This window comes from Haliotis rubra, unplaced genomic scaffold (genome assembly GCF_003918875.1).
Source record: "Haliotis rubra isolate DU_JTF1 unplaced genomic scaffold, ASM391887v1 Scf660, whole genome shotgun sequence".
NCBI lineage: Eukaryota > Metazoa > Mollusca > Gastropoda > Lepetellida > Haliotidae > Haliotis > Haliotis rubra.
In genome coordinates this window covers 295,215-322,502 of record NW_025767369.1, presented here as the reverse complement: position 1 = coordinate 322,502, position 27,288 = coordinate 295,215, and the positions used below count along the sequence as shown (strand labels likewise).

The 27,288-nt window shown below is 45.9% G+C and overlaps 1 protein-coding gene across 1 annotated transcript; it reads left to right on the top strand.

Annotated features, from left to right (window-relative positions):
• Window positions 1-135: 135 nt before the first annotated feature.
• On the top strand, window positions 136-27,288 carry LOC124257465 (hepatocyte growth factor-like protein). Its single transcript, XM_046691529.1, has 3 exons — window positions 136-318; window positions 25,043-25,082; window positions 26,403-27,288. Exons 1-3 carry the CDS (start codon window positions 229-231, stop codon window positions 26,711-26,713), a joined length of 441 nt encoding a protein of 146 aa, XP_046547485.1. The 5' UTR covers window positions 136-228; the 3' UTR covers window positions 26,714-27,288.

The following is a 27,288-nucleotide window of genomic DNA, read 5'->3' as shown; positions in this document are numbered from 1 at the left end:
CGAGCAGAATGTGGCTACTTCTGGTCGTATTATACGAATGTCTATGCCTGTCAAGAGGAAACATTTGCACCAAGATAAGTAGATTTCCTCAACTCAACAACAATTACACGGTTGACGGTCAGCCTGTAGAGACCATTGCTGTGGGGACTGTTGGGTTGTGTGCACAAATGTCAGCTGAAGGCGACGTGTGAAGCCTTCACTTACAACAAGAAAACGAGGGACTGTAATATGTATGATCAGTTTGAGTTTTCGTCACCAAACAACATCAGCGGCAGTAATGTTCTCACCTCCATCATCAGCGACTGGAACAGTGAACAGGTACGTTTGGTTGAGATGGCCCTAGATATTGATGCTATATCACATGTTTGACATTTAGAAAAGAAACTGTCGGAAGTTGCCGTATTTCTCAAGCTTACCCTGAAATAGAAATGATGATTTAAGTCTCAGAAAGTGACCATTTGACGGTATTGATGTTTGTGTATTGAAAGAAAAAAGATAGTTCGTTTGAACACTTCCTTTCCCAACACAGACTTTAAATTGTTAATTTCTGTTACCGGATTGTGACTTTTGTGGCAGGTTTATTCATTTCGTCGCCTTGCTCATTCTCCAAATGTAGATATACAGCTGATGTGTCGTTGTAATACACCCATTTACTAAACCTATATTCATGTTGGACATTTCGATTGTATTTCAACATAGTGGATTGAGGTAACATAGTCAGAATGATACAACGGACAGTCAGCTGGCGGGGTGTAACCCCAAAACGAAACAGCTGAGGAATTTGAAATGCCCAAAGCCTTTTGGCTAAATATAACAAATATGTTTGGTATTACACTTCCGATGTAAAGTACAAATTCTAGTTCTTGCATACGCTTTGCCAATAACGTTTTTATTCACTCCAGTTCTTTAATATAAATTTGGGGCGGTGGGGTAGCTTAGACGTTAAGGCGTTCGCTCGTCACGCTGAAGACCCGGGTTCGATTCCCCACATGTATACAATGTGTGAAGCCCATTTCTGGTGTCCCGGCGGCGTAAAACCCAACTCACTCCCTAATAATCTGGGAAGACGTGTGTGGCAGCAACTGAATTACCACCACACTTTGCAAGCACTTAGGCAAGCACTCGTTGGCCATTGTCGACGACTTCCGGTCATAGTGTTTCGACAGGTTATCCTATTCATAAGGATGTGTTGTGTTTCCGCAACCGCCGCTGTAGGTCACACTCGTTATTGACTTCTTGTGTCTCAACTGTTTCAGTTTTAGTCGCAGTGGGGGTTCATGGAACGTCAAGTATTATAAAGCATTAACTTACACTGGTAATCCACTGTTCGTCGTCCGTATTGTTACCTGGACGACTGCATTATAATACACAATTGTTTTCCTGATAATGTTTACTCCCATTGCCGAGGTAAACTTATCAGACAGTTGTGTTGACGTCAGTGTTGGTAACGTTAGTAGCAAGGGACGACTGCATTATAATACACAATTGTTTTCCTGATAATGTTTACTCCCATTGCCGAGGTAAACTTATCAGACAGTTGTGTTGACGTCAGTGTTGGTAACGTTAGTAGCAAGGGACGACTGCATTATAATACACAATTGTTTTCCTGATAATGTTTACTCCCATTGCCGAGGTAAACTTATCAGACAGTTGTGTTGACGTCAGTGTTGGTAACGTTAGTAGCAAGGGACGACTGCATTATAATACACAATTGTTTTCCTGATAATGTTTACTCCCATTGCCGAGGTAAACTTATCAGACAGTTGTGTTGACGTCAGTGTTGGTAACGTTAGTAGCAAGGGACGACTGCATTATAATACACAATTGTTTTCATGATAATGTTTACTCCCATTGCCGAGGTAAACTTATCAGACAGTTGTGTTGACGTCAGTGTTGGTAACGTTAGTAGCAAGGGACGACTGCATTATAATACACAATTGTTTTCATGATAATGTTTTACTCCCATTGCCGAGGTAAACTTATCAGACAGTTGTGTTGACGTCAGTGTTGGTAACGTTAGTAGCAAGGGACGACTGCGACTGCATTATAATACACAATTGTTTTCATGATAATGTTTACTCCCATTGCCGAGGTAAACTTATCAGACAGTTGTGTTGACGTCAGTGTTGGTAACGTTAGTAGCAAGGGACGACTGCATTATAATACACAATTGTTTTCATGATAATGTTTACTCCCATTGCCGAGGTAAACTTATCAGACAGTTGTGTTGACGTCAGTGTTGGTAACGTTAGTATCAGAGCAAGGGACGACTGCATTATAATACACAATTGTTTTCCTGATAATGTTTACTCCCATTGCCGAGGTAAACTTATCAGACAGTTGTGTTGACGTCAGTGTTGGTAACGTTAGTAGCAAGGGACGACTGCATTATAATACACAATTGTTTTCATGATAATGTTTACTCCCATTGCCGAGGTAAACTTATCAGACAGTTGTGTTGACGTCAGTGTTGGTAACGTTAGTAGCAAGGGCACGACGACTGCATTATAATACACAATTGTTTTCATGATAATGTTTACTCATTGCCGAGGTAAACTTATCAGACAGTTGTGTTGACGTCAGTGTTGGTAACGTTAGTAGCAAGGGACGACTGCATTATAATAATGTTTACACAATTGTTTTCCTGATAATGTTTACTCCCATTGCCGAGGTAAACTTATCAGACAGTTGTGTTGACGTCAGTGTTGGTAACGTTAGTAGCAAGGGACGACTGCATTATAATACACAATTGTTTTCCTGATAATGTTTACTCCCATTGCCGAGGTAAACTTATCAGACAGTTGTGTTGACGTCAGTGTTGGTAACGTTAGTAGCAAGGGACGACTGCATTATAATACACAATTCTTTTCATAATAATGTTTACTCCCACTGCCGAGGTAGAAGTATCAGAGAGTCGTGTTGACGTCAGTGTTGGTAACGCTAGCAGCAAGGGACGACCAAACTGGGCAGCCTGTTAGCCTTGGACTGAGCCCGTGTCGGTCGGTAGAGGACGGGATTGGTGTGGTTAAGTGCACCAACAAACCACTTAAAGTAGGATGGGCCCGGGTCTGTCAATCCCCGGGCTACAACTATGTGACATGTGCAATTTCAAATGCACCACTGAATTCATGTTTTTCCCAAGAGTCGTATGCCCAGAAGGCGTTAGCTCTTGGCCCAGTCTGTGGGAAAATATAATCATTTAGATTTCCTCCTGGAGTATCATTCGAGTCATTCGAGTATCAGGGTGCTGCAAGACGGAGACGTGCTTGTTTTGAGCATGTGCCATACGACCTGCCAGTAACAAACCCCCCCCCCCCCTCCTTAAACAACGTCCACTTGACAATGATCCTATTGATACTGACCACAAATTGTCCAACTTAATCGATTTCTAGCCACGTTTCCTTGCGATTGGGTCTGTTGACAAAACTACGTTCGAGTTTTCAACCTTCTTGCTCTAACTAAGGGTATACAAGGCATTGCTCGAGATGTTAAGAACATTAGGCATTCCTTTCACTGTGGGGGACCGCGATCGATTGTCGGAACTTGAGATGAAAAACGATGATACTATTAAACAAATAGGTATATGTTTTCTTTGTATCAAATGCTCCCAAATCACTGAAGGCAGGTTACTGTGACATCCATGTCGACACCTAAATTCCCAATCTTCTCAAGTGCTTTAAATGCCAAAAGTATGTTCATGGTGTTAATACTTGCACATTGTCTGTTGTGTGCGCTCACTGTGTTGAGAAGACACATTCAACAGAAGATTGTGACAGTGATTTTTAAAAAATGCACTGGCTGCTCAGGCGACCATTCATCGTTCTCCAGAGAGTGTCAAATTTACCCAGAACATGAGTTTTTCCGATGCCCAAAAAATTGTCGAAAGATATGAACTACAGGGAACTTATGCTACAACAACAAAAAGCGTCTGAGACAATCCCTAAAGTATCGAAGTCATCACAAAACTAATCCTAATCCTCATTCTTAACAAAAACCCAAACTAGCGAATCCCCAAAAGTGCCCTTGAGAACATGGAGGTGTTCTTGGGCACATTCTTGGGCACATATACTGAGTCAAAAAAAAACCTTCCCAAAATGTAATTTGAAAAATAATGAATAATTTTTCTCTGATGATACATCTATATAATTTCGTGCTTTCAAGTTTACACAGATTCCCAAACGTTGGTTGGTTGAGAGAGCGGTCATGTGATCTAAATTTCAAGGTTCATTACTCTTGAACCCCTCTAATCGTTCATAATTGTGTAAACACCGTTCATACGTGTGTGAACGTTTTTCGCTTCGGTTTCAAGGACCCCCAATAATTGGTGATGCCAATTTCGCGAACGAACCTGTTTCAAGTCACACCAAGTTTGGCAATGTCACTACCAAACGGATTGCCGAACATTGTTCCTTTTCACAGGAGTTTAATGTTTCGCAGTTTGCGGGTTCATCTGGCGGTTTTCTGCCCGAGGTCTGTTTAACAACTGCTCAATAAATTTCACAATAAACAATCACAAATAAATAGAATACAACAAGATCAGCTTCCTATTCGCCACGCCGCACAACTTCGAAGTCGGTCATTGTATTATTACGCGGTCAAACAAGCTATTTACAAGTGAAAAGGTACAATGCCAGCTGGTTAAAATGCTATTGTTATTGCTTCTTTTTTCTGTTTGATGCTGTTATTGATGTTATACTTATTAAAACAGTTTCAAACATCATAACGAATTTGTTGTTATATTTTAAAGATCGGATACTTTGAGAACTATTTCTTCAAGGGTTGGGATACATGTGTAAAGAAAATCGCTGTGTATACAAACATCGCTGCAATACGTACGTTCTTGAACCGAATGGCATTACAACATTTTCCAGGTATTAAAACACACTAAACAATGATCATCTACAAATGGGTGGAAAACGTATGTGTAAACTTCAAAGTGAGAAATTATAAGAATTGAATGTCAGTTTGTGTGTTTGCACTGAAAAATGAACGATGTCAAAGCGCTTTGACATCGTTCATTTTTCAGTGCAAACACAAAACTGACATTCAATTCTTAAGTATCCGAAATGGGATCCCTATCTTTCGACTCAAGAAATACGTTAGTAAAACCCACTCAAACCCATCCATTCGTCGTGCAAATGACGTTAGTGCCAAATCAGGTTTTGCACGTGCAGTCGATCACGTGATCTTCGCATCGAAGTTTTCTTCATATGCACGTGTTTGCATTGGCCTCAAGAATTGAAAAAAACACTTTTAAACCGAAGTTCTAACGGTACTTGAAATGCCACGATTGTCAAATGTGCAAAGTGAACATGCCGTTGGCATGTTGCAAGCGGGAACATCAGTTATTGACGTCGCAAGAGCAATGGGATACAGCCGTCGTACTGTGTATGACTTGCGAGGTCGTCTACAACAAACTGGCACCACTTCTGATCGCCCAAGGTCGGGCCGTCCACGTGTGACGTCACGAGCAGAAGACCGTCAAATCGTCCTACGTCACCTACGCGACAGATTTCTGCCGGCTACACGAACCAGGGCTGAGATGTTTAGAGGTCGACTGTCCTCACAGACCATTCGAAATCGGTTGCGGGCTGCCAATCTCCATTCCCGACGTCCAAATCGTGGGCCAATATTGACGCCGTTTCATCAACGTCAACGTCTGCTGTGGGCCCAACGTATGCCCAATGTTGTGTACAGGAAGTCGACAGATTCGGGGGCGGAAGTTGTATGGTGTGGGGTGCTTTCTGTGGGAACAACCGTTCTCCATTCATCCGTGGAAACCTCACAGCTGCTGCTTACCGTGACCAGGTGCTCACCCCTGAACTCGTTCCTTTCATGACGGCTCATGGCCCAGGTCTACAGTTCCAGCATGATAATGCTCGGCCGCATACCACGATGTTGACACGAAATTTCCTTTAAAACGCTGGAATCAACGTCATGGACTGGCCATCGAGGTCCCCTGACCTTAATCCAATAGAGCATGTTTGGGATGCACATGGGGAAAAGGCTTCGTGGTCTTAGGAACCAACCTCAGAATTTGCAGGAACTTGGCGCTGCCTTGCAAGAGCAATGGCGCAGAATCCCCAACCACGTGTTCACAAGCATCAGGCAGTCGATGAGGAGACGGTGTTTGGCAGTGGTGAATGCGCGGGGCGGCCATACAGAAAATTGAACTGAGAAATTTCGAATTTTTATTCTTGTGACTTGACATTCTGTATACCCATGTTTTAGAACGGCGGTGTAGCCTAATGGAACTGATTATGGCACTGTCAGTGTATCGAGTACATCACACAGATCTCAGCAATTGAATAATAAAAATTTAACCATCTTACCATCTCTTGTTCTTTTAAAGTGCCCTGAAGAAAGAATGTGAAGTTTCTTTTTTGACTCAGTATAGTTTGTCGCCCACCAAACATGTGTGGGGCAGATAATCAATAAATCCTATGAAATAATTTGAGTGATTGGTCCAGGATTTTACTCCATCAGCATTCTGTCTGCAGGAGACATATTAATAACTGACTCTTTTGAGCTACGTCATTCCAATGCATATCATTTTGTTACACCCCTTGGTGATAAGGCCACTGGAGGATCTTCAATCCTAGTCAAACAGAATGTAATCCATAGCCCTGGGGTTGATGATGAATTTTATGGAGAAGCATGTACAATGTGAATGCATTAATATACATAATTGACATATTCTGTTTTTTCTTAGTATACCTGCATACCTGAGTTTTAATAAATAATTCATGGGAAGAGCAAAGAAAACGAGAGAGAGAGATATACGAAACTTCTGTAGGTCGATTTTTGCTAAATAGTTTTCAAAACGTCCAGCTGTATATCCGATTTTCAATGATTATAATATAAACATTTTGTTGATACGTAATGATTCCGACCAAGATTGGAAATATATATCTTTCATTCTTTGTGTAAATAATATGACACATTTTGCATGGGACTCAACATTGTGATGACACCACACATAACCATAACCTGTTTTGTACAACTGCTCTCTAGTATCAGTCACCCAATTTCTTTTCCCATTTTCGTCACACAGTTTCATCATAATTATCATAGAACCTTGTATCGTACATACCCACGAGCCTGGTGCTGCGAGAACGTTTTTCAGATACATCCATTGTTTTCCTAATTCCAGACGGGCAACCAGCATGTAACCTTTTTGATGTGGCAGTGGTGTAGCGTAATATGCATTTTCCTCGAATGGAATAAACCTGTCCAGTAGAACCCCTTTTTTCAGTTCGAGGACATTACGATCCTCATCTGTGATAAGATAGGGGTAGGTGAGGACCAGGTTAATAATCCAATTCAACTGAGATTCGAAGACAACTTCTCGTCGTTTGCACACGTTGTAAGTGCAACACATACAAGCCATTTTCTGTACCGGGTTGGTCGAAACCGCGCGTGTCCCCGAGATCAGAGAACGCGATGGTGGCTTGCGGAGTCACGTTTGCACTCATGACTGTATATGTATGTTAGGAAATAATTTTCAATTGGTTTTTGGATAATTTCTCGGACGTGCACTTCAAGCCCATGAAATGTATGTTGTCGGGTAGGAAAATTCTGGCGAGTGATATCGTGTCTTCCACGGTGACGGTGACTCCCCTGCAGGCTGGTGTACCCGTTCACGTTCACCACAACATTAACGGAGCAAACGTGATGTTGTTGCTTATTAGACCACCGGAGTTTGATACCTCTCACGATTTCGACTTCGCGCGATGCCGATGGTGGTTTTTCGCCTAGGAAGACTTGGATGATCAGCGTGGAATTGGCCGGTAGATTTTCCATGATGTCGATCAATTCGTCGAAACCCGTCACCATCTGCAAACTTGAGCTTTGCGTCCCGGGTTTCCCCGATAGCACGCGTGCTCATTTATTTTGCGAAAGCCGGTTGAGGATCACGCTGCGTCTTGGCGCGGGGACATAAGCCAAGAGCATTATTCCCTCGTTCAGGACTTTCGTTAGGTAGTGGATTTTGCTTTCTGTAAAAATGAGGGGAGAGCCGAGCGTGATGTCAATGATCCAGTCAATTCGAGAGGGCACGAGGACCCATTTGTTGTAGTCGGTGAACATGAAAGTGTAAGGCACGTTTCGAGCGACGACCGTGGTCTCGACATTGTTCAGATCGAACAGCTTGCCGTCGAAGGCCCTGGATATTGTCCACTCGTCTTCTTCATTGCGGACGAGGTCGTTGACTGCTCCTTCGGTGTTGACAAAATCGCTTAGGGCACTGATGCGGTTGCCGGATCCTTTGCTGCCTTTGTCGGCGGGCACTTCGACGCGTTTGTAAATGTTGTTTTTCAGTTGCAATGCGTACAGGTTGCCCTCGATTCTGGACTCGTCGAATCCGCGCATGTCTCCGAGGTCGGAGAGAGCGATGGTATGACATTTTCCCAGCCGCAAGGTCATTCCCGGACCCGAAGCTATGGTCATTGTCTTTTGCGTAGGTGCAGCGTCAGGATCAGGTATCCTACATTAACTGGATTATGTTTAATGTCTAAAACCGATATTTTTAATTCCGTGATGGTGCCTTGCCTTAATTTCTTGCACTGCCGCGACGAAAACGATTCGGTTCTTTCGTCATTGTACTTTTCCGTTTTCACCGGCACGGCTCTCAGCAGCATCAAATGTCGTTCGTCTTGAACGTTGTTGGTCATGCTCAGCTGATCGAGGTGAACGCACAGTTCACAGGTACAGAACGAGTTCGGGTAATTTCATACCAGTCATGGTGGTTTTCGGTAGTATTACATTGAACGTAAACCCGAGCGTTTTAGTCAACGGCTGGCTGAGTCTCAAAGTGTTTTCTCTGTTGTTGACCAGCACGACCATGCCATTCGAGACGTTCATTCTGAGTTCCGCTCCCACGGGTTTGAATATTTCATCGTTGAGCGAGCACAAGCTGCAGTAGCCGTATGTTAATTGGTTTCGGTTGTCATTGACGAACGATTTTCACGTTTCCTACCAGATCAGACGTATCCTGAAAGAAATCAGCGACCTGATTCCGCGGGACGCGGCATCGAATGCGATAAACAATCCGTAAAATCGACGTGCGTACGAACGCGTTTGCGGTGAATTCGAACTAGATCCAAAGACGGTCGATTGGCGTTTGCCGGGTCCGAACCATGTCTCTCGTGAAAGTTAGCAAACTGCTGGTGAAAGATTGGGGTTACAAGTCGTATCATTACGTCACGACGAACGAGTGGAACGACGACTACATGGCTTTCGACGACAGCACGGATTACCACGTTTGGAGGTTTGAGCAGGGACCCGCGGACGATTGGAAAATGTACATGCTGGACACTTCGAAAGGGTTTACTCGTACAGTGTCGTCAGATTGAATGATTCGATTCGAACCTACGTGTGGGCCGTGTTGGGCACGCGGTCGCAAACGTGTTCTGGCATCGTGGGCAAAGGGACAGCTTACGACGTGCAGAAACAGTTCGTGGTCAACATCAAGGATGCCATCGCCAGACCGGTTGATCTGCCCAGTGCCATCGTATGCTATGAAAAGGCACAGGAATACGCCCGCTCGAAAGTCGACTACGTGTTCGGCGCGGAACTGTACATGGCTCCGAGTGACATGCGACTGAGGATGAACCGAGTGGGAATCGTTGCACCGGCACCGGAAGTAGAACCACCACCACGACAGCAGCAGCAGCAGCAGCTGCCTCTGCATGTGCAGGCAAACAATCAGCGACAAAACGGCTCTGGTGGTCGGCGGGATTGTGTTCGGGACTGTGTCTCATTTGGTTAAAAATTCCTTAGCCGCGACGTACACCAGACACGCCACGGCGAAGACTAACGCCCTCAGGTTTTGACCGAGCCACGTTACGGTTTTGTCCTCATTCAAGACTCGGTCGATGGTTTCGCGCACGCGGCTGATTTGCGATCGTGACGGTTTGGGACAAGAAGCCTAGCAACCAGGACACGAGGCCGCCCAAGATAACAGGCAGCGCTGCGGCGGCTTTGCGATTTCAACTGTTTTTTTATCCAGTATCTGACGTTGCCACCTTCTTTGGTTAGTGGTGGTGTGCCCTAGCAACCAGGACACGATGCTGCCCAAGATAACAGGCAGCGCTTCGGCGGCTTTGCGATTTCAACTGTTTTTTTATCCAGTCTCTGACGTTGCCACCTTCTTTGGTTGGTGGTGGTGTGCCTCCGCTGCCCATCAGCGACACGACCAGGGTCGATACGATGAAGCCCAAAGCCGTGAGAACGCTGGCGATGGTGATCCCTTGTTCCCGGAGCAGAATTCGGATCCTGTCGGCCAACGTGGTGTCCTCATTCAAGACTCGGTCGATGGTTTCGCGCACACGGCTGATTTGCGATCGGAGGGCTTCCCAGTTGGAGGAAGCAGCTTCCAATCTGCTCCGTCTCTCGTCTTCCAGGTCGTGCAATCTTTTCTCGATGATGTTTTTCGTGGCTTCGTCATCGACGACAATCCAGAGTTTTCTTTTCTTGCGAGCGATGTGCTCATCGATTTCGTTCAGTTTACCCATGTTGTTCAAGAGTTCTCCGCGCACGTTCTTCAAGGCTTCGTCTAGACCCCGAAGTTCCCTAAGAGGAAATTCGAAACCGGGCAAGGGTTCGTTCGAGTACGTGACCAATATGTTTTCGATTTCGTCCGACGCCTCTTTGGCGCGCTGGTGCACTTCTGCACCACCACCACAACCGAGTTCGGTCCTTACGTTTTGCAGATCGTGAACGACCTTCGGTGGAAGATGTTTTGGTCGTGCGCCAACGTAATCTCGCAGGTTTAGTTCGTCGCGTATCAGTTGACTACCACCACAGCGACTGCCTAGCATCAACAGGGCGAGATGTTTTCTCATGTGTTTGTTCATGACATCGACCTCTGGATGAGCTTTCAATCACAGCGTCCCTTCGTTGTCGATTTTGAACTTCGGATAGGCGCGACCCAATGGTTCGACGTATTTTTTATCGCGTTTTAAAGCATCGTAATATTGGTAAAAGCTTGTTGCCCACGGTGTCCCCCATGAACGAGGTGTCTGCTACATCATCGTCGTCATTCATCTGGTGTACGTCTAAATCGTCCATGGGAATATCGTCCACCATTTTTTTAAAATTTTATATTAAACTAAAAATATACATAGTTTCAATAGAAGAAATGTCGTATTACGGACGAAAGTTAGATTCTCTCCAAAAATCGAGAGAGACGCTCGGTGTCAAAGCCATGCGTCAGTCGGTGACCATCACCAACAATCCGAGCACGATCGATCAAAACCAAACACTGCTGGTTCGATTCCCCAACCTAGGCGCGAACGATGTCATCGTCCCCGGCACGACTCAACTGGCTTTTCACATCACATTGGAGTCCACGAATGACAAACGCACGATCGTAAACAACCTGGGTCGCGCCATCATCAAGAAAACCACCATCAAAATCAGCGGGAACGAGGTGCTGAGCATTGATGACAGCGATGTGTTTTTCTGTTACGGGGACCTCTGGAGAACCTCAAACGAACGCGATGACATGTCGTATCAAGGAATTAGACGGAATAACGACGTATGGAGCGATCTACGTGTGGGGAAGGTTTTCACGTCAGATCAGCTTGACAATATAACGAAAGGAGAAAAAGCCGCCGCCGAGGCATACGGGATTCGGTTTTGCATACCGCTCGACTTCGAGTTGCTCGAGGGGCATATACCGTTTTACTAGGCCACACTGGGCTACAGGTTGGAAGACGAACTCATGTTCAACGACTACGGCAAAGTTATCTTAATGCGGGACAACAGTGAGGCCAGCTATGTCTTCGACAACATCTCGCTAGAGTTCGACATGGTCACGACCGCGCAACTAGCCCAGCAGATTCGCAACCAGTACTTGGGAAAGCTGTCCATCCTGTACGACCGCGTGCTGTGACACCGGACGATCGTCAAGGACAAGAGCAACATGTTGTGGAACATCAACCTGAACCTGAAGAGACAGCGAACTCACTTGGAATCCCGAGATCAGGAAAGTGGAAGTGACCATCGAGGGCGTTCCCAACCAGCTGTTCAGTCAAGGCATGCGAGCTTACCAGCAGTGGGACGAGATAAAAAAAAAACTATCGACCATCAAGCGACACTCGGCTGAAGTCAACGACGTCGTCAAAGACCTGGGTTTTTACCCTATGTGACGCTCCATAAATACCTGGATAAACATTACGCGCTGTGGCTGGACATGCGATCCACGGACAATGACAGACTACACGGCAGCGGATGTTGCATCAACAACGGCAGCGGGAGGATCACCATCCAAATCACCAAGGAAGCTCAAAGTCCGGGCGGTAAATTAAAATTATATTTGTACGTGATTATGGACGCGCAACTAAATATAGACAATGGAAGATTCGTGCAAGCCATTTATTGATTTACCTCGCGATTCCCTCTCCGCCACCGTGTGCTGTCAGACAGGGTGCGGCAAGACGGCATTCGTGCTGAACATGTTGGAAGGATACTATCATGACGTGTTCGACCACATCGTCATTCTCTGCCCCACATTACGGGTGAACAAGACGTACACAGAGAGAGCGTGGGTGATGACGGACCCGAACGTTCACAAAATCGATCCTGGAACTCGTCTGCAGGACTGGTTGTGCTTTTATCACAACAAGTTGAAAGGAGAATCGACGCTCTTCATCCTGGACGACTGCAGCGCCAACAAGGAGATGGTTAAAAAACGAGACACGCTGTCGTATCTGGACTTCTCGGGCCGACACACGAAGCTAAGTGTTTGGGTGCTGACTCAGAAATTCAACTCGGTGCTGAAAGATTTGCGGGAACAGATGCGATGGGTCGCCCTGTTTCACTGCAAGGACAGGGATTTGTTCGAGGACTGCTTGCGAGAAAACGACGTGATCCAAACAAGACCAAACAAGAACGAGAACGACTGAAGAAACAGCTCGCCGAAACGAAACCTCCTGCTGAAAACCGACCAACCGGTGGCATACAAAGTCTGCAAATTCAAGTATAACTTCAGCAAACTTCTAGCGAACTTCTAGCAAAATTCTAACAAAATTCTAGCAAACTTCTGACAAAATTAAAGCAAAATTCTAGCAAATTCAAGCATAGCTTCAGCAAAATTGTAGCAAAATTCTAGCAAATTCAAACATAGCTTCAGCACAATTCTAGCGAAATTATTGCAAACTTCTGACAAAATTCAAGCAAAATTCTAGCAAATTCAAGCATAGCTTCAGCAAAATTCTAGCAAAATTCTAGCAAATTCAATCATAGCTTCAGCAAAATTCTAGCAAACTCCAAGCATAGCTTCAGCAAAAAAGTGATGTTCGAAACGCTCGTCGTGTGCAACTTGGCTTTCATCTCGATGTGTTTCGCGTACATCAGATTTCATTTTATTAGACTTAAACATTGCTTGTCACATTCTAAGATAGAGTGCGACGAAACCAATGTTTGATGACGACAATAATAAAAACGACAAGCGAGAAAGACAAACAATATTCTGGTGGGGTGACCACCTTCCCGATAAAATTCACAAAATGTCGGCCGAAGAAATCGACAAGCTGTACGCGAGATACGAAGCCAGACTCGGCGCAGAAATGACGAACCCCATAGGGTCGGTCCTAACGCAGATCTACGCTGGCATAGCCTCCTACATCCTTCCCATTCCGTCGGAACATCGACTTTACCTGTGGGAAGATCTCAAGAAAGATCCGTTCATCGAACACGCTTTGAGCGCTGTCAGCTGCATGCTGTACCACAGGTACGGCATGTTTTTAGCTCCGTTGACCACGGCGATCATATCGGCAAAGCATTGCCAATTTAAAGAAGAAAATAATGATAACAGTGTACAAGATGTTGTCGGAGGAGGAGGAGAAGAAGGATGCTGCTGTCCCCGAGCAAAGACAGCAGACAACGGAAAAAGTGATTGATACCGTAACCAGAAGAAAAAAGGATCCCAAAAATAGCCGCCGGTCGCAAAGGTCAGTTAGCTAAAAAGCAGAAAAAAAACTCGTCAATGGATTTGTTACACCATAACGACGGCAGCATCCATCACCACCGTCATCTCCGTATTGCTGTACAAATTCAACGCGAAGACATCACCACCACCACCCCGGGCAGCGGTACCCGCCCGTCAATTAGAAGTAAACACTCACATTATGGCAGCGGTACCCGCCCGTCAATTATAGAAGTAAACACTCTCACATTATGTTATAAAACATGTCGACAACCGATGGAAAAACGGAGCGATCGACATACCTAGGCAGCACATACGTAAACGTCACGTTATAGCCGTGGAGAAACTGCAGGCCACGCAAGCCGAGTTTGGCCAAAACGCGTACCATCAACGCCCAACTCGCGCGTGAAAAAACATGCCGTGACGACGTTCGTGAACGTCCACGACGCCATGCGAGAATACTACGTGCTCACCGGCAAACGACTCGAACACACCACGCATCTCAGTATTACGCGCTTCCCGAAGCACAGAAACAACGAGAGTTGATCATCGTGGCTCTGGGTCTAGTCGCGCAACCGTCCGTACCATACTACCATAAAGACGCGACCTACCTACCTGAAACCCACCTACCTACCTCCATACCGTGAATTACCCACCTACCTACCTACCGACATACCTACCTACCTACCTACCCATCCACCTACCCAACTACCTACCTACCTACCTACCTACCTACCTTACCCACCCACCTCCACACCACCTACACCTACCTCCACCTACTACCCACCTACCTACCTACCTACTCCACCTACCCACCGACCTACCTACCTACCCACCTACCCTACCCATCCACCTACCTACCTACCTCCTACCTACCTACCTACCTACCTGGCTACCTACCTACCTACCCGACCTCCACATACCTACCTACCTACCTACACTACCCTTCCACCCACCTACTCCACCTACCTACCTACCCACCATTTCCTACCTACCCACCTACCTACTATCCTACTCCACCCACCCACCGACCTACCTACCCCTACCTACCTACCTACCCACCGACCTACCTACTCACTCCACTGACCTACCTACCTACCTTCCACCCACCTACCAACCTACCTTTTACCTACACCGACCTACCTACCCACCTACCCAACCACCTACCTACCTACCCACTCACCTACCTACCTCACCTACCTTACCTACCCCACCTACCCACCCACCCACCTACCTACCTACCTACCTACCCACCCACCTACCTACCTGCACCCACCTACTCCACCCACCTACCCACCCACCTACCTACCTACCTACCCACCCACCTACACCCACCCTTTTACCTACCCACCCACCTACCTACCCACCCACCTACCTACCCACCAGACCTACCTACCTACCTACCTACCCAGAGGCCTCCTACCTACCTACCCAGAGGCCTACCTACCTACCTACTTACCTACACACCGACCTACCTACCTACGTACCTACCTACCCATCTACCTACCTACCCACCGACCTACCTACCTACCTACCCAGCTACCTACCTACCTACCTACCTACCTACCCACCCACCTACCTACCTACCCACCTACCTACCTACCCAGAGGCCTCCTACCTACCTACCCACCCACCTACCTACCCACCCACCTACCTACTTCCAAAGTTATATGCTAGCTAGTTTTAACTCATTTTGTGATAATCTAGTGGTTTTACTGTCTTTCGTTGACAGGGTTTTATATATTATATGTATGTATTATAAATTTAGAACTAGTTTTAGTCACGATATGGCTGAAATATTGCCGATGTGACTTTAAATTTGAACTCACTCACTCACTCTACATGTACCTACCCACCCACCCACCTACCTACCCACTTACATACCCACCCACTCATCCACCTATCCACCCTGCTGCCCACCCTGCTACCCACACACCTACTTACATACCTACCTACCTACCTAAACCACCCACCTACCTACCAACGTACCTACCTTCCTACCTATCTTCATTCCTACCTACCTACATTCCTTCCTTCAATGTTTCAGCAGATGATATTTTGTTGCCCTGCCTGGGTGCACCTCTTGCCTATCACTTAAGCCGATAAGGACAGTTAACAAAGCGGTGCGTCTCAGCTATCAAAAAGAACGTTCATTTTAGAGGCAGTGTAGTATGATTATATACTGGTGTAAGCTTCTTGTGACTGGTAATAGTGATTTATGGGGTTGTTATGAGTATTTGTCTGGGGAAGTGGAGACCCGTGGTGATAAGAATTGGGCGAATCAGGTTACATGTATCTTGTCAAGCATTGAAATCAGTTAAATATGGTTAACGAAAGGAATTACCAGTAAAAAAAAACAACATAATTACTGATCAGGCTATTCACTTTATCTGTAGACAGTTGAACAACTAACATTTGTCTAGTATCAGTCCTCCAGCAATACATATAATGATAAACAAGAATGATGAACATATTTCATATAATGTTCATTAGCTCCGTTTCAAAGTGTTGGTGGAGAAATGTCCCTTTTGTGTCCCTCTGCGTCCATCTGTTTCACCTCTGAATATGGGGATTGAAAATTAGCCCTATCCATCACGGATTAGTGTATCAAAATATCAGCTGCAATATATTTGCTTGTTCGACCATAATATCAAAATATCAGCTGCCATGTGTTTGTTGGTTGTAAACGCTTACTGTAAGGATTCAAAACCATCTTTTGTCTTCTATGTACGTCTCTATACAACATTCACCTGTCGGAAGGAAGAGAATATGAACTAATGAAATAAATTAGTGTATTGCGGCCTCGCCATATCTATCGTTACACCGTCGACATACCCCTGGTACTATGGTCAACACCGAACAAATAGAATGGATGGTCAGGCGATGTGACTTGGATGATTGAACGTTCATGATTGATATTTTTGACTGCACGGGATTAGCTTTAATATTGCTGACTGCATTTTCTGACAATAAAACCGCCACGAGCCTTGTAGGTTGTTTTCTTCAAGCACAGTAACCAGTGTTTCATTACCTCAGAATATTTTCCGGCACAAATAATTCACAGTACAGCCATCAGACATACAGATGCACTGTGCAAATATTAAGCATACAGACATGTTAGACACGCATAGGCGCAAGTAAAACCATCACACATACATATGGACTTGTATATATGTTAGACTCGAGGTACCACTTCTCGAGGCATATGACAGAGCAACTCTTAGATTCATGTTTGCACTCATACAACCATTATCACACATTATGTATAAAACACACGCATGTGAAGCATGGCTAGCAGCTGTGTACGGAACAATCTGCTATTTCAACATAGTACGGTGGGTGAGTGGTGTAGACATATCACTGTGTAGAGACAGGTTAGAGGGGGTTGGGGTGGGGGTGGACATGTGACTCATCTGGGATAGTGAGAGTGGGTGAGTGGTATGTGGACATATGACTCTTTACAGACAGGTGAGAGTGGGTGACCGGCGTAGAGAAATATGACTGATCTGGGATAGGTGAGGGTGGGTGATTGGTGTGGACACATGACTTTGTAGACAGGTGAGGGTGGATGAGTGATATATGGACATATGACTGTGGAGAGACAGGTGAGGGTGGATGAGTGGCGTGGACACATGTCTGTGTAGAGACAGGTGAGGGTGGGTGAGTGGTGTGAACACATGACTGTGTAGAGACAGGTGAGGGTGGGTGAGTGGTGTATGGACATATGACTGTGTAGAGACAGGTGAGTGGTATGTGGACATATGACTGTGTAGAGACAGGTGAGGTGAGGTGAGTGGTGTGGACACATGACTGTGTAGAGACAGGTGAGGGTGGGTGTGTGGTGTGAACACATGACTGTGTAGAGACAGGTGAGGGTGGGTGAGGGTTAGAGGGGTTGGGGGTAGGGGGTGGACATGTGACTCATCTGGGATAGTGAGAGTGGGTGGTGTGGACATATGACTGTGTTACAGACAGGTGAGAGTGGGTGACCGGCGTAGAGAAATATGACTGATCTGGGATAGGTGAGGGTGGGTGATTGGTGTGGACACATGACTGTGCAGAGACAGGTGAGGGTGAGTTAGTGGTGTGTGGACATATGACTGTGTAGGTGACAGGTGTGTGGAGAGGGAGGGGTGAGTGGTGAGTGGTGTGACATATGACTGTGACTGTGTAGGGACAGGTGAGGGAGGGTGAGTGGTGAGTGTGGACACATGACTGTGTAGGGACAGGTGAGGGTGATATGGAGACAGGTGAGGACATATGACTGTGTAGAGACAGGTGAGGGTGGGATGGAGTGGCGTGGACATATGACTGTGTAGAGACAGGTGAGGGTGGGAGTGAGTGGTGTGAGACACATGACTGTGTAGAGACAGGTGAGGGTGGGTGAGTGGTGTATGGACATATGACTGTGTAGAGAGACAGGTGGAGACTGTGTATGTGGACAGGTGAGTGGTATGGACTGTGTAGAGACAGGTGAGGTGTGAGGTGAGTGGTGTGGACACATGACTGTGTAGAGACAGGTGAGGGTGGGTGTGGTGTGGACACATGACTGTGTAGAGACAGGTACAGGTGTGGGTGGGTGAGTGGTGTATGGACATATGACTGTGTAGAGACAGGTGAGGTGGGTGAGTGGAATACGACCAATGGACATGTGACTGATCTGGGATGATAGGCGAGGGTTGACACGGACAGTGGTGACCGTGGACATGGACATATGACTGTGTAGAGACACTGGTGGAGGAGGAGAATGGACGGATGCGACAGTGGAGATATGTCTGTGTATAGACCAGACTGAGTGTGGGTAGTGAAGGTGTATGGACACATGGTGGGATATGGACACATGACACACATGACCGACAGAAGTGGAGAGACAGGTGAGGGTGGATGGGTGTGGTATGGACACGGACGCATGACCGTGGACAGACATGGTGGTGACATATGGAGACACACGACCGTGGATGACGACAGGTGAGGGTGAGTGGATGAGTGGTGTGAGGACATATGGACACACGACAGTGGACATAGACTGTGGAGGACCGGAGGGTGGAGACAGTGATATGACACACACGGACATGTCTGTGTAGAGACAGGCGTGTAGGTGGTGGAGACAGGTGAGAGTGACAATGGACACATGCCTGTGTAGAGACAGGGTGAGGGAGTGGTATATGGACACATGACTGTGTAGGACAGGTGAGGTGGATGGGTGGACATATGACTGTGTAGAGACAGGTGAGGGTGGGTGAGTGGTGTGGACGCATGACTGTGGAGAGACAGGTGAGGGTTGGTGAGTGGTGTGTGGACACTTGACTGTGTAGACACAGGTGGAGGGTGTGTATGTGTGGACATGACTGTGTAGAGGTGAGTGAGGTGGACATGGTGAGTGGACCGGTGGAGGGGGTGAGTGGCGTGGGCCACATGACTGTGACTGTGTAGAGACAGGACACATGACCGGTGGGCTGAGTGAGTGGTGTGGACTGTGTAGACAGGTGAGGGATGGAGTGACACAGTGGACAGACTGTGAGACAGGTTGACAGGTGAGTGGTGTGGACATATGACTGTGTAGAGACAGGTGAGGGGTGGGTGAGTGGTGTGGACACATGACTGAGTAGAGACAGTGGGGGTGTGGGTGACAGGCGTGGACATGGGACAGGTGAGAGGTGAGTGGTAGTGGACATGACTGTGTAGAGAAGACAGGTGGAGGGACCGGGACAATGGTGTATGGACCGGGTGACTGAGTGTGTGGACAGAGCTGTGTGGGGACAGGTGAGGTGGGTGGACACACATGACTGTGTAGTGACAGGTGAGGTGGACACACAGTGGTGGTGGACATGGACTGTGTAGGGACAATGTGAGATGGAGTGAGGTGGGTGGGTACACACGACAGTGTAGACGGGACAGAGTGGATATGGACATGACGACTGTGGAGAGACAGGTGAGTGGAGTGGGACATGTGGACATGGACTGTGAGGAAGGATGGACTGTGAGTGGGTGTGGACATATGACTAATGGCAGAGACAGGTGAGGTGGACAGTGGTGTATGGACACATGGGAACAGGTGTGGACAGGTGAGTGGTATGGACATGCTGACTGAGGGAGGTGGAGTGAGTGAGTGTGGACACATGACATATGAGAACAGGGTGAGGTGGTAGGTGGTGGACACACAGTGTAGAGACAGGTGAGTGGTGAAGTGGTAGGTGGACACATGACTGTGTAGAGACAGGTGAGGAGTGGTGAGGAATGGTGTGGACATATGACTGTGTGGGTAGAGATATGGATGGAGGGAGGACAGGTGAGGAATGGATGAGTGGGTGTGGACACATGACTGTGTACAGGTGAGACAGGTGGGTGGGACATGGATGAGCTGTGGACAGGTGAGGGTGGTGGTGTGGAGATGATGACTGTGGATGGACATGTGACATGACAGGTGAGCGAGGTGGATGGGACATGACTGGTGGACACATGACCTGTAGGACAGGTGAGGAGGTGTGGAGTGAGTGAGGTGTGGACATGGAGAGAGACAGGTGAGAAGTAGGACAGGTGGTGGTGGACATAGTGAGGAGTGACAGTGTGGAGACAGGTGAAAGGTGGGGTGAGTGGATGGACACATGACTGTGTAGAGGACATGACATATGGTGGGTGAGTGGATAGTGTGGACATATGACATGTGGACAGGTGAGAGGTGAGTGGTGTGGACATATGACTGTGTAGAGACAGGTGAGGGTGGGTGAGGTGGAGGGTGTGGACATATGTACTGTGTAGAGACAGGTGAAGGTGGGTGAGTGGTGGTGTGGACACATGACTGTGTAGAGACAGGTGAGGGTGGGTGAGTGGTGTGGACACATGACTGTGTAGAGACAGGTGAGGGTGGGTGAGTGGTGTGGACATATGACTGTGTAGAGACAGGTGAGGGGGGGTGAGTGGTGTGGACACATGACTGTGTAGAGACAGGTGAGGGTGGGTGAGTGGTGTGGACATATGGTGTAGGCAGGTGGGAGGTGAGTGGTGTGGACACATGACTGTGTAGAGACAGGTGAGGGTGGAGGGTGAGTGGTGTGGACATATGACTGTGTAGAGACAGGTGAGGGTGGGGTGAGTGGTGTGGACATATGACTGTGGAGACAGGTGAGGGTGTAGGTGAGACAGGTGAGACTGTGTAGGTGGTGTGGTGGAGGACTGTGAGAGACAGTGAGGAATGGAGTGGTGTGGACATATGACTGTGTAGAGACAGGTGAGGGTGGGTGAGTGGTGTGTGGACATATGACTGTGTAGAGACAGGTGAGGGTGGGTGTGGTGGTGTGACATATGACTGTGTAGAGACAGGTGAGGGTGGGTGAGTGGTGTATGGACACATGACTGTGTAGAGACAGGTGAGGGTGGATGAGTGGTGTGGACATATGACTGTGTAGAGACAGGTGAGGGTGGATGAGTGATATATGGACACATGACTGTGTAGAGACAGGTGAGGGTGGGTGAGTGGTGTGGACACATGACTGTGTAGAGACAGGTGAGGGTGGGTGAGTGGTGTGTGGACATATGACTGTGTAGAGACAGGTGAGGGTGGGTGAGTGGTGTGGACATATGACTGTGTAGAGACAGGTGTAGAGACAGGTGAGGGTGGATGAGTGGTGTGGACACATGACTGTGTAGAGACAGGTGAGGGTGGGTGAGTGAGTGGTGTGGACACATGACTGTGTAGAGACAGGTGAGGGTGGGTGAGTGGTGTGGACATATGACTGTGTAGAGACAGGTGAGGGTGGGTGAGTGGTGTGTGGACATATGACTGTGTAGAGACAGCTGAGGTGGAGTGAAGTGGTGTGGTATGGACACATGACTGTATGTAGAGACAGGGTGAGGGTGTGAGTGGTGTGTGGACATATGACTGTGTAGAGACAGGTGAGGGTGGGTGAGTGGTGTGGACATATGACTGTGTAGAGACAGGTGAGGGTGGGTGAGTGGTGTGTGGACACATGACTGACTGTGTAGAGACAGGTGAGGGTGTGTGAGTGGTGTGTGTGACATATGACTGTGTAGAGACAGGTGAGGGTGGGTGAGTGGTGTGTGGACACATGACTGTGTAGAGACAGGTGAGGGTGGGTGAGTGGTGTGTGAACATATGACTGTGTAGAGACAGAGTGGGAGAGTGGGATGGACATATGACTGTGTAGAGACAGGTGAGGGTGGTGGTGTGGACATATGACTGTGTAGAGGTGACAGGTGAGGTGTTGGTGAGTGGAGACTGTGTAGAGACAGGTGAGACAGGTGATGACTGTGTGGACATATGACTGTGTAGAGACACAGGTGAGGGTGGGTGAGTGGTGGATGGACATATGACTGTGTAGAGACAGGTGAGGGTGGAGTGAGTGACAATGTGGACATATGACTGTGTAGAGACACACAGGTGGAGACATATTGGACGGAGTGGTGAGTGGACATATGACTGTGTAGACACAGGTGAGAGTGGGTGAGTGAGACACATGACTGTGTAGACAGGTGAGGGTGACAGTGTGGAGACAGGAGAGTGAGGTGAGGTGGGTAAGAGGGTGGATGGACATATGACTGTGTAGAGACAGGTGAGGGTGGGTGAGTGGTGTGTGGACATATGACTGTGTAGACACAGGTGAGGGTGAGTTAGTGGTGTGTGGACATATGACTGTGTAGACACAGGTGAGGGTGGTGAGTGACACACATATGACTGTGTAGAGACAGGTGAGAATGGGTGAGTGGTGGGACATATGACTGTGTAGACAGGTGAGAGACCGTGAGACAGAGTGAGAGGGTGGGTGAGTGGTGTGTGGACATATGACAGTGTAGAAGAGACAGGTGAGGGTGGGAGTGAGACAGTGTGGACATATGACTGTGTAGAGACAGAGTGAGGTGTGTTAGTGGTGTGGACATGTGTAGACTCTGTAGGAGGTGGAGGTGAGGGACATATGACTGTTCAAGATGTGAGGGACAGGTGAGTGTGGACAGTGTGGGACAGGTGAGAAGTCGGTGAACAGTATGACAGTGTAGAAACAGGTGAGGGTGGGTGAGTGGTGCACTCCTTGCTGCTCAGGACTATTCACTTCCCACATGCAATAGCCTAAATTTTCTAAGAAAATATTTAATGACTGTCCAACACCTTGTCAGTGGATGCCCATTCTTGGCACAAACAGCATATCTTAAAAGACATAATGGCATGGCTCGTTTCTTCTATTGTTGTCTTCGCCATGCATGTGGCTTTGACTCTAAGGCCATTCCATGCTACGACCCTGAACATGTCGAGGGTGTCGTGGAACAGGATGCTATTAAATGTCTTTGTGATATACAGCCTCAGATGAATTCCTGCCAACAAACCTCATCTTATTCTTTTCGATAAAGCTAGTGAATGTATTTATATCATTGAATTTTCTGTCCCTTTTGACAGCAACGTGATTGGCAAGATTAGTTGTTTCTACCTCGAGTAAAAGAGACCCTGCTCAAAATGTACTCATCCGTTTAAAACTCGATTATGGCTCCAGCATTTGTACTGGGGCGCGCTAATGGAACCTTAAACTCCTTGATTCTTGACCAAGGTTTAAGACTTTGTCTTGGATCTTTTCAAACTTCCCATATTGACAGTCTTTACGTTGAAGCAGATGAGCCTTCTCTTATATACCGCCGCATTAAACACTATTTGTGATATATTACGAAACTATACGAAACTACAAATACGGCTTACAACTGTGTATTTAATCCCCTTTATAGGGATCTATATAATGAAACGTCTATACTTAATAAACCTCTTGGAATACGAATTAAGCCAGTCATTTCTGCCGCTAACATCAACCTTGAAAACATATCTCCTTTCCGCCTACTTTCTTCTCCTCCTTGGCAGCTGGTGAACTCACAGGTGTATTTCACATTAACAAAACTTAAGAAATCTGAAAATAACCAACAATATCGTAAATTAAGAAAACTTACGATACTTGAGTTTATGAGTTATAACTGCAAGGTGGCGCAGTTGCTAGTGCCACTGTTATTGGATCCACATTGCCAAATAACAGCTCCATCTTTACAGCAGAAACAAACGCTATTCTATCTGCTCTTATATTAAAAAAAAACCAGTTTAAATATAAATAATACGTAATATTTTCAACCTCTCTTTATTGCCTGCAAGCAATTAAAACATTTCATATGCCACTTAAAGAAATGTCAAATGAACATCCACTTTTAATCGAAATTCTTAAATAACAAAATAATTTTCCTACCGGCCAATATGACAGCGTCTTCTGCTGGTTACCTCGCCATGTTGGAATTTCGGGTAAGACAATGGCTGAGTCTGCTGCTAAAGCAGCACTCATCAAATCTGTGACACCATTTCTGATACCTTACAGTGACTACAGACCATCCGGGATCTAATGCAAAAGAAATGGGACACTCAAGCAGGTATCAATACATTAAATGCACTAAAACCCTATATTGGTTCTTGGGTTGTCACGCTAAGACTATGCCGTATTGGTCACAACAGATACACACATGAATATTTGAAAATATGTCAGGATCCTTCGTTTTGTATCCCTTGTGATGACAAAACAACATGATCAAGCATTCTCATTCCCATTTAATATTGGGATTTGTAATGGAAAGTGAGGGATTTTTATATGTATCAAGGGTTTTTAAATCGTACTATATTTGTTTTTTTTTAATGTATGGCTAGATTCGTCCACAACTGCTAACATCTGAAAAGCCAGCTAGGGTCCATGCAGGAAGCAAATCTACTGTCATCCCCCATGGCCCTTTGCATGGTGATCTGCCATCAGTTGTTGATAATCTAAAGCCTGTTTTTCTATTATTGTCTCGTCATCTATAGTTATTTTTTTTAGATTTAATTACTAGTTTTTAAATTTATATCTATGATATTCTAATTGTCTTCACTGTCCTTCGCTGACTGTTTTTTTATAATGTATCTTTAGTTATTATTCATATTTTACTTGTTTTAATCACGAACAATGTTTATGGCTGAACAATTGCCGATGTGAATTTAGATATGAACTCACTCACTCAATTAAATTCTCAAGCGTTAATCTGGTTGATTATATAGTGCACATTTCAAAATATATTTTTTTCTTCTATTCGCTTGTCTCTATGCAGAGCTACACGGAAGGCCGCGTGAATCAAGCACTGACGCCAGGTATGTTTTCAAATATCAGTAAGAGAGTTTGACAGTATATCACCGGTTGTAAATGTTTGTCGGGTGAAAGTCATAAAGTGCTTACGTTTACCACTTTCATTACACGGCATATAATCAGGAACGATGCTAGATTCTACCACACAGATTGTGTCGAATTTACATCGTCCAAGATAAAAGGGATACTCACAGCACACCGATGTTGCGCGCGCGCAAGCGTGTGTGTACGATAGAGTGTATGTGTGTGTGTGTGTGTGTGTTTTGTTGTTTTTGTGAGTGAAGAAAACATTTGATTGTTTCTTGTTTAACGCTACACTCAGCCATTTTCCATCAATAATGGATCTTCATTGGCTTCGGGAATACAGATGAATACATGTTGTTATTCTTTAGACAAGGAAGTTAAATTCTGACACTGCTGTCAACTAGAAAAACATTTTACCTGGTATATCAATATGGGATGTTATCTTTTTGTCTGCAGGTATTGTTTAGGTATGAAAGTCAGTGGACCGTACTAATCCTTACAACAATGGGCATGAAGGCTATAGTAGAAATGCATGCAGCAAATAAGGAGAAACAGTAAAGTTTATCACATTTTGTTTATTGCATATCACACCCGCAAATACAATAAATACACGAAAATTAAACATTTGACAAGAATGGTGCCATTTTTAATTTTACTGATTCTGCACGTAACATCAACTAATACACAATCTTTCTTACAGCATCTCCACTGGACCGTTTGTTTCTTCTTAATTTCATTCAAAACTCATAACCATTGAATGCTAAACTCTGCCCACCACAGGAATTGGGAACAAATTGAACACGTGCCTTTGCCATTGTAGCATGACTTGTAAACTAAATTGTTGCTTTATAACCCCCATGCCTCATGTCAACTTTGATTACTTACAATGACTGAGTTCACTAATCATTATGCACTGTGTTCAGTGTGGTCAAGGAGTGAACGTGGTGGTGAGTGAACTCCACTTACTCGAACAGACTACAATTGTACAAGAACTGGGCTATTAGTCCTAATCTGCATATAGCCAATTACAGGGCAGGCAAACGGATAATACCCCATCAGTATCCCAAGCCAGATGGTCAAAAGATAATGAATGTAGTTTGGCGATAAGGAATTCTTATAGAGTCAATATGGAATGAAAAGTTTCCTTCACAGAATACGGGTCACATTCGCAGTGGTTATAGATGTCATCAAAGGCATGCACAGAAGTACGTCAAACCATGGCTAGGGCAGCATGTTAGTTAATCCAGAACGTCAAGAGAGTATGTATATATTATGCATCACTATGTCTCACTTTTACTCAGGGCAAGATTGTTTCATACGGGCCACAGAACAGCTGCTTCCAGGCGGGACTGTTATCAAGAGAAGACGCTTCTACAATGGCACGTTGAATGTCACCCTTTCAGGCAGAGAATGTCAGAAGTGGATTTCAAACACACCCCACAAGCATGATGTCAATGGCAATGTCCCTGGCCATTTCGCAACTGGAGAATCTATGGAAGAAGTTGCCAACTACTGCCGCATTGTTCTTACTGACACAGTTGACATACCGTGGTGTTACACAACAGATATTGCCCAACGCTGGGACAAATGCAACGTAACTGAATGCAAGTAGTTGTGGTCAATATGCTAACTTTAGCAGTACCCAGGCAGCAAGCCAACATAGGGTGAACTTCATTTTTTCTCACTATTTGTCTAGTGTCATTTCTCCTCGCTCGGCAATACTAGCTCAGCAATACTAGCTTAGCAATACCAGCTCAGCAATACTAGCTCAGCAATACTAGCTCAGCAATACTAGCTCAGCAATACCAGTTCAGCAATACCAGCTCAGCAATACCAGCTCAACAATACCAGCTCAACAATACCAGCTCAGCAATACTAGCTCAGCAGTAGCCAAGCACGTGTCCAGGACTGACCCACTGATGACTCACTTGTAAGCTGTTGTCGTTGAGACCTCACGGCATCCTTTATGATCCTGTGACTGATAAGATAACAAAAATGAAAGTGATTGGCTATAGATGAATGATTGTTGGTTCATGAAATTACATCGAGCACATAACCAACAAATCTGAGTACTTTTATAAGCTGTTTCGATTAGTTTCCAAATTCACAACCAATTGCATTGAGGTTTAAAGAAACCAAGATACCTTTGGTTCAGATATTGCTTCTGAAATAAAGCGTTTATATATA

Excerpts from the sequence above, each read along its gene's own strand:
- LOC124257465 (XM_046691529.1), top strand. The coding sequence starts at position 229 with ATGTATGATCAGTTTGAGTTTTCGTCACCAAACAACATCAGCGGCAGT. Across the intron at positions 319-25,042 it reads GCGACTGGAACAGTGAACAG|AGCTACACGGAAGGCCGCGT; the intron begins GTACGTTTGGTT and ends GTCTCTATGCAG. Across the intron at positions 25,083-26,402 it reads GAATCAAGCACTGACGCCAG|GGCAAGATTGTTTCATACGG; the intron begins GTATGTTTTCAA and ends ACTTTTACTCAG.